We start from the raw sequence: 15,160 nt of genomic DNA, 5'->3' as shown, positions 1-15,160 counted from the left end.
GACAAAAACAGGTTATGGAACTGAAATCCACACCAGCAGCAGGTCAGAGAGAGGCAAGAGAGAGACTGCAGAGGTAGTTTCTCTGATTATGAGTTGCACATGAATCATCCGCCTCAGCCTTGTCAGGCCTTGTCTTGCTGCAGTCGAGTCTTAAGGCTATTGTCCTGATAACAATGCTTCCTGGCACCCGCTCAATGGCTGCTCTGAAAGCAGGACTATGGGCAGACGCAAGGGGTCTAAGGATTACAAATGAGAGAGAGCGTGAGCGAGAGTTTTGCGTTTATGATTGGGACGGAGGTGTGGCACATAGTCGTGAGGAGGCCCAGAGACATCCTGACATTTGTGTCAGATGAACAGCCCCTCCAGATCTGAGAATCCCTTAAAGTTTACATGTACATGCCCAGCTGATATTTTTCTGTGTACGCTTTTAGTTTGAAAGTGTGTAGGACAACATTTCTTTTCTATAGTGTGTCTTTTCAGATTACAGAGGGTTTACATTCGTTTTTATTGTTTACTGACCTGCCACCTTAGCAAAAGAAAGACACGAAGCCTAGAGTTTCAACAGATGCGGTATTAATAGCCCAGCATCCACAGGCAGCTTAAAGGACCAATCCAAATAGAGTATGTCTGGTCTGAAAGCAGACATTGCAAGTGGTTTGGAAATACCTCAGATTGATCCGGTAATTAATCGTTTGTCTTTGTCTGTTTCTGGCCTTGGTGCCAGAGCAGAGCAGAGCAGAGCAGTTGCACGTTTAGAAAAGAGGCGAGATTGCTGTTGATATGGCCGAGATAGTCGCTTGATTGAGCCCGTGAGATAGTGCTTCAGAGGCCCGTCATGGTCAGCGTCTCCAGAGCTATTAGTTTGGCCCGCCAAGGGCTGCCAATATCTCAGGACGCACCACGTGTCTCCGTGATGAATGACCTGCGAGCGTCCCTGTCCGTCCCCTGTGTATTGTTTGTTATCTTTACATCTCTGCCCTCCAAGATGATGTTAATTGGACTAGCAAACGTCATTCAAGGACCGAAAAAAATCAACCCAGACCAGTACACATTTCATAATACTGTGCACACACACTGTGGACGTATGCATAATATGCGAAAATATCTGAAGTCATAACAGTTTTTAACACTCAATGCTTTGCGCTGCCCACACAGAAGATACAGTACATTCTGTCAAATATCATTTTAAGATGAGTATCTCCAAAAAATGGCTTGAGGATACACATGATTAAATCAGTAAATATCCAAAGCAAAAAGAAGTCTAAAGGGCACCGCTTTGAACTTGGGCATGAAGGTGACCATGACTCGTTTTTATTCAAAGGGAAAGGTTAGAGGAACAATGCAATCAACTTTGGACATCAAGTGTGTTCTTAGGGATTTTAGGTTTTTTGGTAGCTACGTTTTCTCTTTTCATCTTTGAAGTAGTATCTGAGACTTAGTTGGTCTCCGAGTCTCGTCTTAAAATTCCTCTCAACCATTTTCCATTGTAAGAGAGGACATGGCGGCCTGCCTCCCAAATGCAATTGGAAATAAAGGTTACGGGGCTTCTTTCCAAATGGTTTCTGTTCACGGCTTTTTCAAAAGGCTGGAAAAAAGAGAGGGGCTTCAAAGAGAGTTATCAGGAATATAAATGCAGTTCCACCCACATTCATTTATCTCAAGTAATTTTAACAAGTAAACTCCTAAGTGAAAGTGATTCCCATTTGTCAATGTCACACACAGCACACCACAGCACGTAGTGCTCACAAAAAAAAACCTACTAGGCCTACTGCTTTTATGCATGTCACTTACTGTAGGGAAATATTTTGAGCAAGCGGTGTCCTGTGGATTTGAGCTGTCGATATGAGAAACATGTGAGCTAGTGGTATCCTGGCAGCAGGCGGTGTCCTGTCGAGCTGAGCTACATTCCTGGATCAGGAGCTAGGGTTGGTCTTACCGTTATGTTTGGGATATGTTGTGAACAGCCTACTGCTAGCTTGCCACAGTCAACACAATAAATGGATTACTGCATTTACTGATGTCACTTACTGTAACTACTACATACTATGTACTACTATGTGAGCAGGCAGTGTCCAGTTGATATGGATCGTTCGTTGAGCTGAGCTACAAACCACTCCTGGATCAGAGGTTGATCTTAAAGTGATACTGTCCCATTTTTGGAAATAAGCTCATATTAAACCTCCCCTTGAGCTAAATAGTTGAGTTTTTCCTTTCTCCTGTACTTTCAATGTTGTACTTTTTATGGCAGTGCAAATTTTACCTCCATGCTAGCAGTTAACATTGAGTCCTATGAGCCCAGCTGGTGGCTAACTGGTCTCATAGGACTCCATGTTAACTGCTAGCTAGAGGTAAAATTTGCACTGCCATACCCAGAAAACGGTTGGAAGTAGAGGAGAACGGTAAAACTCTTTTATTTAACTCAAGGGGAGGTGTAAAATAAACTTATTTCCAAAAATGGGACAGTATCACTTTAAGGTTTGGTTTGAATACAGTAGTATTTCTCAACGGGGTGTTGGGGAGCCCAGGGGGGCGATGAGAAGGATACAGCTAAGAGGGGTTGGTGCTTGGTTGCCATTGGGGGGCATCGATACAATATCGTTACAGCCCTGCCCTGCCCTGCCCCCAGGCCTACATGGTACACAGGACATTTTCAGTGTTCATTCAACACTTACAGAGTCATATTTAACACTCATATTCTACAATAGCCTTCTCCATAAGGGTTGAATCTACACAGCAAAAATGTACTGTGTAGAAGATGGAGGATAGAGCTAGTCTTTGCCTCCTCCCACCCAGAGTGGTGCATAGGCATTTCCGTAGGATATACCACTGTGAAGAAGAAGGCAAAATTTGTCCATACATTATATGGTCAAGCATGTCTGATCTCCCGGTTTTATGCGGCCTTTAAAAGGTTCCAACCAAACCGTTCGTTTCGATAGAGCATCAGTGAGGACTCTGAAAAGAAGTGATAAATTTCAACGGACTGTGCAATTACTTGACCTTACGTAAATGGTAACTTGTTCACGGACAATAGCACGTAACCTAGCCATGCTAACACAAATGTATGTGAGATGGGTTTTCTTTGGAACCTTTGAGGGTAGCATGAAACCACCTGACCAGAGATGAAAGCACAGACCAACTCTGTTCCATCTCCGGCTCTGCTTCTCCCACCCACCTACAGTACCTGGCGCTATAGGCAATTGAACCCGTGCGCCTTGGGCTGAAGGTCCTCCCCCTTTGCGCTCCAATTAAGTGGGTTCGCTCACTTCAGAGAGTTGTTGTAATAGCATATGGTTGTTGTTGTCGTATTCATTATTCTAATGGATTTCTTGCTGGTTGTTTACAGTGGGGTATGAAATGTGATTGGAATTGATGAGTGCACATATCTTAAGGGACATATGTTGCCAAGCTGTAATGACCACATGAATGGTGTGCTCAGTACAAGGCCTCCCTTCAAGTATGAGGCCAGCTAATGAAATGTTTGCTAAAGGATTCAGCTGCAAACAAATGAAACACATGCATAGTATTGTATATGCATGCAATACATACTGTCCATATAGTACTCACATACACGCATGCATAAGCAAGGACACACTTATGCACTCTCACACAGAGGCAACAGCAGACAAACACACATGCACACACGCACACACGCGCGTATGCACGCACACACACACACACACATACACACACAGGATTGCATAAGCGAGTTGTGTGTCTTTAAACACACACACATTCACATGTGAACACACACACCCCTGTACTGTATGTATTGTTAATTTTCTAATGCCAGTATCTACAACAGCATAGTAGGTGGGTTGTTCTTTGTATTTACTTGGCCATGGCAATCTGTGCACACAGACACATGGTGGAAAATGTGTACTCTCTCTCTCTCTCTCTCTCTCTCTCTCTCTCTCTCTCTCTCTCTCTCTCTCTCTCTCTCTCTCTCTCTCTCTCTCTCTCTCTCTCTCTCTATCTCTCTCTCTCTATCTCTCTCTCTCTCTCTCTCTCTCTCTCTCTCTCTCTCTCTCTCTCTCTCTCTCTCTCTCTCTCTCTCTCAGATTAAATGCGCTGGTTCCTCTTATTCAAACATATTGAAGGTGTCAATTTGTTTCCATCTGGAACCAGTGACAGTAATAGCCCCTTATTTGAGATGGCCTTGGAGACAGAAAGTACAGGTTAGCATAATACACGAGAAGTCATTGAAAGCCGCCACTGCCCTTCAGTCTCTATATCCATTAAGCAATTTAGTGCTGTGCAATTCATTTTGTCTGGTAGGCTACTGTTCCATTGCCTTTCTTTGTTAGGAATAAAAAGAAGCCTCTTAACCCTAATGGTTTCTAATGTAAGCAATTGTTGTTGGTTGCTTTTATATTGCTCTTGGTGTGCTTGAAATTGAGTACAAATATATCTGAAGTGGTTGCATAAACAAGTGATCACAAAAATAAAACAAGTGCTAAAATCTAGCTAATTGGATAGAGTTCTAATCACGGACAAATTGAATTACAAATGTTAAAAATCAAGTTGTGCTGTGTTTGCTGTATCACTATTGTGTGTGCCTTGCATGTTACGCCATGTATCTTTGTAGTTGGTGCGCAGTAAAGTTTGCAGTGTTAATTCAAAACTTAAAAGATCCACTTAAAGGTGCACTGTGTAATATATCTAGTAATATATTTCCAGAATGCTTGCAGCCCATTCATAAATGTTAGCTTTCTCATCAATACTTACCACCACCATCAAATTCCAAGTAGTCATTATGACATACAAAAAAGGGGGTTTTCTCCATGTCCGCCATTTTAAATTTCCAGAAATAGACATTTTTAGCTATAAAGCGTACTGTACTTTATTTGGTAATACTTGTAATTATTAGTTTACTATTCAGTAAATGTTCATGAAATGTTCATTTGGCAGTAGACAGCACAGTTTCAATGAACACCATAGTTGCAATACCTCCTCTGGCCACCATCCTGCACAGTGCACCTTCTAACATCCTCTAGTGTATTGGGTCCCAAAGTACTCTCTAAGTGTTGAATTAACACTTCATATTTGTAAGGTGTGTGTGGTGGTGGTCAGGGTCTGATGACAGATGAGAGAGTATAGTGCAAAGGTTGGTTGGTCCCAACCTTTTTTGGCCCGAGAATGCATTTTGACATCCTAAATGTATGGGTACCACACAACCAAAATAAGGCAACATGTATGCAGTGTTTCAATCACAATATTAGTTGTGACTATGATTTATTTAATTAATAATATGTGTCAGAATTTTTTTTTTCAGACCTAGACATGTCAGGCGAACCCATTTGAATTCCAGGAGACCCCACAAGGGTTCCCGACAATGTTGACAGGCACTGGTATAGTGTATGATGCGAGCGCTTCTTGTTTCTGTTTGTGTGGCAGTCCCCCCCACCATCCACGAGATGAAGAGTCATGGAGTGAGTCTGGGCCGCACCGCCCTGCTACGCTGCGAGGCCGCCGCCGTCCCCACTCCGGACTTCGAGTGGTACAAGGGAGACAAGAGGTGAGATCACTCTATCACACTGTATACAGTATGTGCATGTGTGTGTGTGTGTGTGTGTGTGTGTGGGTGTGTATGTCAGTCTTTGACAGCCTCACTCTGTCTGTCTTTCTCTGTCTCTATCTTTGCTTATCATTCTTGCTGTTTGTTGTTGCTTTGACTGCTTCTCTCTGTCTTTGTCTTTGTCTTTGTCTCTGTCTCTGTCTCTGTCTCTGTCTCTGTCTCTGTCTCTGTCTCTCTCTCTCTCTCTCTCTCTCTCTCTCTCTCTCTCTCTCTCTCTCTCTCTCTCTCTCTCTCTCTCTCTCTCTCTCTGCGTGCATGCATGTCTTTCAGCTTCAGTCTTAAAATATTTGTGTATGTGTCTCTGTATCCATGTATAAACATGTTGTTTGCATATGTGTCAGTTTTTATGCTTATATGCCTGTGTGTGGATGAAAGGCATTTCACATCCCACATCATTATACCGCACCCTTCTCTTAGAGTATATAGGAAACAGAAGACACACAGAACCATCAATTACATCATCCTTACGCTGGTGTGTTGTCATTCATTAACGTCTTTGTGTAGCACATGCTTATTTTTGAAGGGCAACTTTTTTTACGAGCACAATCCCCTTTTACGTGTTCAAGCCCCTTTCAACTCACCGACACCGAGTAAAACATGTTTGTTACGTTCTTTTTTTTCCAGCAGTTTGTGAACAACATGTTTTTTGAAACAACACAAAGAAAGTAAATGAGGATCTTAAACCACAAAGCTCATTTGATCTGTAGGTGCCACTCATAATTAAATGTTTATGCAACCTCATCAACCCATCCTCCGGTCACGTGTCAAGTCAATCAGCATAGTCGATTCAAGAGATTGTTGTTGAATTTAAAAATCAAATTAAGTACATTACCCGTAATTTACCCTCTCCTAGAGAGGAGCGATTTGAATCATCAACTCATACTGTGCTAATTGTAATTACAGGCTTAGCGCAATTTATTCAAATTGCCACGGAGGAGGCCCTATTGGCATTGCATTCTGGAGTTTATATCATTTCGGATCCCATCTCCACACATTTTTTGAGGATGTTCCTAAATGAATTTCCTGTCGGCACGGTCGCTGGTGCCACGCATGAATGGGTACTTGCATGTTGACTCACTCCTGTCTGTGGCACGTAATCAGGGCCGCTGACAGATTTTCGCTGGACCCAGGACAAAGTCATCTGAAAGGCCCCCCCATTCAATACAGACAATGTAATGAAAACCTAACTTTGGGGCCCGGGACAACTGACCCCTTTGTCGTTGCCCCCCTTCAGCTTCCCCGCACGTAATTACTGACTCTATCGTTCAGCCATTTTGGATCTACCCACTGCACTCATGGGCCCAGAGTACATATTGGCTGCACTGAATGCATGCACTTTAAGCGCAAAAGAGAAGAGGCCCCCCCCAACCACCACCACCACCACCATAATGGGCCATATTATTACCACATTATCATATTTATACATCGCATGTTTTTGTGTGCAGTCTAGCTAATTAGGTCATGGAACCGGCACAGCACTAGAGGCGTGGAATTTTTGCCCGCGGTTTCCATGGTTTCCACGGTTCACCTGTTCCGCTAATCAGCTGGCAAAGGTGTGTTACATGGGGTCCAGCATTGTCATGTGTCTGTCTGCTGCATCCAGCAACCATCATTCTGGTGCCTAACTCGCGCCCTGCGCTCTCACAACAGGCACATCCCATAATAAACAGCAGTCATGTGGAATAAGCGGGAACATATTTTGGCGTGCATCTCACCCTGAAAAAATACACACTGGCTGGCCCCTCGGCTGCTGTTGCTGCTGCCGTGGCTGCGAAGCCCGTCCAATTTGCCAGTTCAGATTTCTGGAGAATTCTTTGCCCCTTATTAATGGCATAGCAAACACCTCTGCCCCAGGAGACGTGTTGAGGTCTGGGATTGTTGCCTAAGAGTAGCCAACCTTCTGTCTAACTGGCCCTGATTTTTTTTTAGAACTGTCACAGTCATAGTGTGATGCTGATTTTTATTTGTTATTTCTAAAAGTTAAGAAGATTCTAATGGCTTGAGTGACCACACTCAAAACAGGTAATTCTGGTCTTTCCATATGCCTGGATGAAAACGAACACTTCATTCTCGGTTGCTACGAGGTCCTCTCAACTTTTTTTAACATTTTATGATGATGGATGTAATAATGAAATCTTTTGATATGTGAAGTTCGCATCAGTCAGCCAGTTAATCAGTTAATGAGGGAATTCATTATTTTTTATATTCCCCCCAGGCTGTACAGGGGCCAAGGGATTGATATCAAGAACCTCAGCTCCAGATCTGTACTCACATTTATCAACATGACAGAGGATCGCTATGGCAACTACACATGTGTGGCCATCAACAGGCTGGGGACAGCCAATGCCAGCGTGCCTCTGCTCCGTAAGTACCCCTAGACCCGCCTCTTCACCCTCTGCTGATTGGCTGTCTTGACAGTTGTTATGCAATCCTTGGAACATTCTGAAACCTCTTGGCTTCAGCCATATCCTGATTTTTGTCATTGTCGTGCCTCTATAATACAGAACGCTGAAGGCGCAGCTGGCATTTGGAGTGCTTTGGATGCCTTTTTTTGTTTCCAGTTGCTTTGTGTTTGTTTGTTTTGTGTTTTTATTTTTTCAATCACTTGAATAGTGATATAATGTCTGTCAGAGGCTGAATTTTTCTTCACTTCACTTTCATGTGCTATACAACAAGGAATGTTATTGTGCTACACTACTGTTTGAGTTTTTAAAAGCTTTGTACAGCAATTACCTTTTTCTATGAAGATAGCAGGTTTTGGAAACGAATATGCGAAAATAGACCGCCTAAAAAAAAAGACAACATTTGTGTCTCAGCTCTCATCGCCTTCCTTTCCTACCCCCAAAAAAATCACAAAGAGCACCCCTGCAAATTGCGTAGACCAGCTCAAGCTCACCGCTTAATCATTAGCTGCTGATGAAAAGGAAACCAATTCCACTGTCCCAAATGAGAAATGGCAAGCAATTCCTGCGGCACACATCCTGCCCATGACGTTCGCAAATAACAAAACCCACATCCAGAAATCACCACGGGTGACTTTAAATTGCTATTTTAATACCAGTCAATAGGTATTGATTAGGCTAAGGTGGACTCAGGGACACATTAATATTTAATAGGCCCACTCCAAACCTTGGGAAGGGAATGGAAAGCAGCGGTAGTGGGGGTTTTGTGTGTGTGTGTGTGCGTGCGTGCGTGCGTGCGTGCGTGTGTGCGTGCGTGCGTGCGTGCGTGCGTGCATGTGTGCGTGTGTGTGTGTATGTGTATGGGTGGGTGCGTGCGTGCGTGCGTGTTTGAGTGCATTCTTGCATGCACATTCGTCCGTATGTGTGTTAGTCTATGGTATAGGGAGGAGACATGTTTGATTTCCCCTCTCCCCACCACCAGGATATCTCATGTTCGGGATTACAGGGAACAGAACAGAACAGTGTTAAACAACCTATCCGAGGTATTAATTCCGGAAATAGCCGCCACACATGCAGCTGGCTAATTCCAATAGAAAATAGTGGGTGATAGATGTCCTAGTTTCTTGTCTATTTTTACATTTAAAATGTGAGTCTTGTCTCTGGGCTGTCTTGTAAATGAGGCGTTGTATTTAAGTCGGTTGATGTCTCCCTTGGGATTTTTTGATACAATCCAGGCGGGTTTAATGCAAAACGAGCGTGAGAGATGAAAGTCACCTGACAATGCCATGAGGATATGAAGATATCACGTTTCTGTGGTCGGCTGTCTGCATTGTTTGTGTAGATAGACACTGATTAAATATTGATATGCAAGGTGAGGACCATTCATGCAGGCAGGGAAGCCGACAGAGGGGGACAAAACGGGTCAGTCGTCCTGGGCCCAGGCGACAGAGGGGCCCCAGAAATTTCGCCTTCATTATCTTGTATGTTTTGGGTGGGGGGGGGCTTTCAGATGACTCTGTCCTGGGTCCAGCCAAAGCTGTCCGCGGCCCTGCAGGCAGGCAGGCAGGCAGGCACACAGGCAGGCATTTGGGAATGTGTGGGAGAGCGTGGCTGCTATGGAGCTCTCCTCTCTGGCTAATACTACCTACTGCTCTGCTGCTCAACTCCTCCCACTCTCTAGGGCTTTCTGACACCTCTCTGCTCCCCCCACCGCGAGCTTCTGATATGTCCTCTCTCTGCCTTTCATGGCCATGCTCTGCTGCTACACACTACTACCATGTGTGCACGCGTGTTTGTGTTTGTGTGTGCGTGTGCGTGTGTTTGTGTTTGTGTTTGTGTTTGTGTTTGTTTGTGTGTGTGTGTGTGTGTGTGTGTGTGTGTGTGTGTGTGTGTGTGTGTGTGTGTGTTGTGTTGTGTTGTGTTGTGTTGTGTTGTGTTGTGTTGTGTTGTGTTGTGTGTGTGTGTGCATGCGGCGTGGGCGGGTGTGTCCATGTGTAAATGTGTATGTATCTATGCACCTGCGTTCCTGTGTGTGTGTGTGTGTGTGTGTGTGTGTGTGTGTGTGTGTGTGTGTGTGTGTGTGTGTGTGTGTGTGTGTGTGTGTGTGTGTGTGTGTGTGTGTGTGTGTGTGTGCGCGTGTCTGTGTGCGTGTGTCTGTGTGTGTATGCGCATGCGTATGGACGCACATGCGCATGTTTGAATCCGTGTGTGTCTGAAGACATCTCGCTTACGCAATCCTGGACATGTGATATGTCATCTGCGGCACAGAAAACCACAAGCGTAAAGCAGCCTTGTTAATTGCACGGCCAGCGGATAGGTTTATCGGCCTCTCCCCCGCTCTTCTCTCTCTTCCCTCTCTGAGTAAATGACACACAGCCCTCTCCACGCCCATGTGTGACACGTTTGTTTGCACTGTCCTGTGCAGCGCATTAGCGCGTCCTCAGCATGCCCTTGCCATCACTCCAAGCCCTCATGTGCTGCCTGTGCAGCAGGCTTTGCCTCCACCCCAAATGCAAAGCGCGGTTTGCACCGTTTGCATTGTCTACACAACCCCATCAAAGGTACCTCAATAACTAATAATAATAAAAATAGAGAAGTTTGTGGGTAACGCTTTATTTTACGGTACAATACAGTTGTTACCATATGTAATTACTGGGTACTTTCTGGTTAACAACAGGGTATAGCAGAGAGAAGTTACATGGTGTCTAATGGGTGAAAAGGGGGTAATTACAAAGTAAATATCATTGATTCGGTAACAACAGGGTAACAGAGAGAACTTAGATGATTAGGTAACACTTTACAATAAGGTCACGTGAGTAAGGACGGAATAATGTCTGAAGTAATGACTGATTAATAGTGAATAAACATGTGATTCATGCATGCAGAAATGTCTAGTCCATTAGTAGTCGACACATAATGATGAATGACTCACTTCGAAGTAATTGTGGTACATCAGGGGTTATTTAAGGGTGTGATATCCAAATGTTAATAAATCATGTGTTAACATTGCGAAAAAGTAACCTTAGTTAACGGTGCAGTAAGAATGGAAACATATGGTCAGTAATTCCGATTGCACCGTTAACTAAGGTCTGATTCATATATGATCGGAAAGATATGGTATGATCTTTTTCCACAATGTTAACACATGATTTATTAACATTTGGATCTCACACCCTTAATTAACCCCTGATATATCACATTTACTTCATAGTGAATCATTATTATTCCAATCATGAGTCATTCATCATTATGTATTGATTACTAATGGAGTAGACATTACTGCATACATGAATCACATGTTTATTCACTATTAATCAGTCATTACTTCAGACATTATTCCATCATTACTCATGTAACCTTATTGTAAAGTGTTACCGATGATTAGCTGGTTAGAAAATATGCTGTAGTTTCATAGTCATTCTTGAAATATGTGTATTTTATGGTATTTACTTTGTATTTATTAAATACCATGTAACTTCTCTCTGTTACCCTGGTGTTACGCAGAAGCTACACAGTAATTACTGTACCGTAAAGTAAAGTCTTACCAGCGTTTCTGAGTTCTTTTAGAGTGCTTTAGTGTTCTGGAATCCTGGCGCTAGCTCAGCTCGTCTTCAGTCTTCACTTTCTAGTGGCGTGGGGGAGTCTCCAACCGGAGCCCCCCAGTGGAATCCATGAACTTGTGCTGTGGATGCTGGACCGCTTTGATCCCAGCCCACCAGAGATTAGCATTAGCATTGCATCATCCAACCGCCATCCTTCCTCCATGTCCTCCAGCCCACCACCACGACTGCAACCCACCCCACCCCACCCCACCGTACCCAACCCTCTCTCCTCTCTCTTCTTTCTTCTCTCTTCTCTCCTTCCACTACGCCCTCATCTTCTTCTCATTTTCGTCTCACCGCAGCGGGTGAGCGAGAGCTGAGGAGGGATTTCACACACTGTCTCTCTCCCACCCCCCCATTCTCATCTAATCCCTCTGCAAGCTTGCGAGGGCTGCCGCTAATGACTACGAAGGTCCACTGTCATGCATATCATTCAGCCTTTTCTCTCTATTGTGTAGGTGTCCTGGTGATGTGTTGTTGTTGTTGTTGTTGTTGTTGTTGTATCTTATGTGTGGATACCAGTGTAGCGCTATCTACTATATATGGAGCAACCATAGCTGAGTTCAGGGTCGCCTGCAGTGATTACAAAATTTTTCACCGCAGCTCCTGAGGGAATTGCCCCCGTTGCCTCTTTTCTTACTTCATTATCGCATCGTTAACTTGGTCTTGTCACCTTACACCTACAGGAGAACGTGCTGTTGCATTGCGATTCAGCCCTCGTCTTATGACTTCACTGCGTGCAACACTCAACTCTCTGGGTTTTTTTTTCTTTCACAAGATTATTATTACAGTAAAGGGTAATAATTCATAGATCGGTGAAGCAGCACTAATATAACACAGGGGTGATTAAAAAAAGTTCAGAGACTATGCCTGTAAAAAGCAAAGCAAGCCGTACATTAATTGCATTTAGCCACCACCCCCCTTTCAAAATCTCACTTTTTCAAAATCTCACTTTTCTGCAATGATACACCAGCACAGTGTTCCTGACTTCCATTGTTCCCCTTCTTGAAGCACATCTACTGTAGAACAAGTTGTGACTATCTATGCATGTTCTCCAAAGACTAGACTGGCAGCTCCTCAGCTGGAGTAGCATGTTGTGGAAGGAGAAGAAGCAGAACATGTTCGCCAAGCGATCCCCCTCCAAGACAACTCTGAATGGTGCAGCAAGAATCCGCATTGACAGTGACCCTGGGGTAGATTTTAACTCCCCAATAGTCTCTGCTCCGAGATGACAACATGTATGCTGCACACAGGCTGGAGTTACCTGGAAAATGTGTGAGTCATTCGGAACAGAATTGTCGCTTCCTGCCACCCAGACTCTCTGGGAAAAAGACTCTCAACGACTTATCCCTCCTCAAGGTGGGTTTTCAAGCTGAAAAGCTGCCGTTTTTACATATTGGTGGATTTTGAAAAACAGGTGGAAAGAAAGCCGCAGATGGCGCTGGATAAACTTTTTGAGGAAAAAAAGAACTACAGGGCTTCCAAGGAATGTTCAACGCCACAAACAGAGCTTTTGTATGCAGTGCATCACTGCCCAGGAGGGCTACCTCAAAGTAGACAGTGGGCAAATTTAAAGGACATCTAATATATGGGGACAGTCTCTGAACTCTGAACTCAGTCTCTGAAAGCTGCAGATGGCGCTGGATAAACTTTTTGACGAAAAAAAGAACTACAGGGCTTCCAAGGAATGTTCAACGCCACAAACAGAGCTTTTTTGTGCAGTGCATCACTGCCCAGGATGGCTACCTCAAAGTAGGTAGTGGGTAAATTTAAAGGACATCTAATATAAGGGGACAGTCTCTAAACTGCTTACACCTTTTACTACTGTTCAATGGTTTGGGAACACCAATACATTTACAATTTTCCAGGAAAGTACATAGCCTATTTAATCCATTTAATGAAGATATAATTGTAGAGAACAATTTCTGTTTGAAGTGAAATGTTCAGCCATGTGTTATTATTATAGAAAATCAGACGTTTGCAGATTCACAAATTCTGCTGTAGGCCTAGTATACCCTGACGGTGCCCTCACTCTGTACGTTTTATGTAATAACATGATATTATAATGTCACAGGTTTTTATCTGGCCTTAACAGACTCCAGTAAAATGCCATCCTGAGCGTGTAGAATGGCATCGATGTGGTGGTGAAATACAGATATAGCTCTCCATCTTAAAGATTGCTTTTACTCCCCACAAATGACATATTTACCGATACCAAGGCATTCCCTAGGCGATCACATTTCCTCCAGTCTGCTTGATGATGTCAGGCACCCCTCCAGCATCTATTGATTTGCTCCGCGCCTCACAAAAGTTTCTTCTCCGTGATCAAAATGCCTCAACTTTAAGCCCGTCTGTCTAGAACATGTTATTTTCGATCACTTGTTTTTACTCAATACCTGTTTTTTCCTTAGACTGTTGTAGTTGATCCGTTGTTGGTGTGGATTACTTAGAGCAAGGGTGGGGAACCTATGTCTAGAGGGCTATTTGTACCCCTTGAGGCTGTCTTATCTGGCCCACGATGTACTTTTAATGTTATGTAGCTTACATGATATATGACATGTTTTGTAAAGGAATCTTAGAAATTACATTTGCAATACAATTAGGGTATATTTCATGGGACCTAGAGAAGGTGGAGTCTGTTGCTAAGGTGACGGCGCTCAATAAAGGCCTTAAGTGCAAGGGAAAATCCTGGTTTGTGTTCATAGTGAGGCCCTTGGAGGACTTTTACGGCCCTTGGAGGAAGTTGAAGTGGCCCTTCAAATGAAAAGGTTCCCCAACCCTGACTTAGAGCTAAATTCAAGACCTTTTTACTGATAATAACGCCCTCATCTAAACATAGTACACAATTCTCAGGGAGAAGACTGCGGGGTATCTAGAAGTGATTTCAGGTGAGACTCATACTCCCCCGTGGAGACACAACCCAAATGTGATGTGGCAATGAAATCAGTTCTGGCACAGCGTCCCCTCAACACTGCTATCTGACAGCTCCAGTCTAATAGGCCACCAGCTGAAGATGGCTCAAGCATCTGGTTTTTACACTTACACTTTCTGATATTCTTATCCGCCATCTCAATTATGCACAGGGGCATACTTCTGTTTGTGTTCTGCCTGAAAACTGGTGTTCACTGCTCTGTGAAGGGATGAGATCCACGCTTGAATCCTTCTTGAAAAAAGCTTTAGTTTCCTGTGATCTTTTTCTTGGATACAATAGCTGTAGTACCCCACAATGGAGTTGGACCTACTATGTTTTTCTAAAGAAAGATCTCTCTTTGAATGAGTTAGATCACTTTTAAATGCAATTGTTATAAATGTGCAGCATCAAGACACTGAAATACTGCTAAGAATTCTCTCTATATTTTTAATCATCATTTACAGTGCCCTCCATAATTATTGGCACCCCTGGTTGAGATGTGTTAAAAGCCTTAAAATAAATTCAGTGTTTATTGCAGAAGAATACTGTCACACTGAAAATTTTAGGAAAATGTAGCCTTCAACTCAAATGAATTGTAGGAAAATAAAAAAAATCCCTGACTAAAAAATAATTAGTTTTCATTAAATCACCTGTTCCACAATTATTGGCA

The 15,160-nt window shown here is 43.5% G+C and overlaps 1 protein-coding gene across 1 annotated transcript in view; it reads left to right on the top strand.

Moving 5' to 3' along the window:
• negr1 (neuronal growth regulator 1) overlaps window positions 1-15,160 on the top strand; it is a 143,567-nt gene that overhangs the window by 75,257 nt on the left and 53,150 nt on the right. Inside the window, exons 5-6 of the mRNA XM_063201719.1 lie at window positions 5,395-5,515; window positions 7,791-7,939. Coding sequence (XP_063057789.1) covers window positions 5,395-5,515; window positions 7,791-7,939 — 270 coding nt within the window. The remainder of the gene's footprint in view (window positions 1-5,394; window positions 5,516-7,790; window positions 7,940-15,160) is intronic.

Source organism: Engraulis encrasicolus, chromosome 6, assembly GCF_034702125.1.
Source record: "Engraulis encrasicolus isolate BLACKSEA-1 chromosome 6, IST_EnEncr_1.0, whole genome shotgun sequence".
NCBI classification, from domain to species: Eukaryota; Metazoa; Chordata; class Actinopteri; order Clupeiformes; family Engraulidae; genus Engraulis; species Engraulis encrasicolus.
Note: the sequence above shows the minus strand (reverse complement) of the source record. Positions and strands in the feature narration are given on the sequence as shown.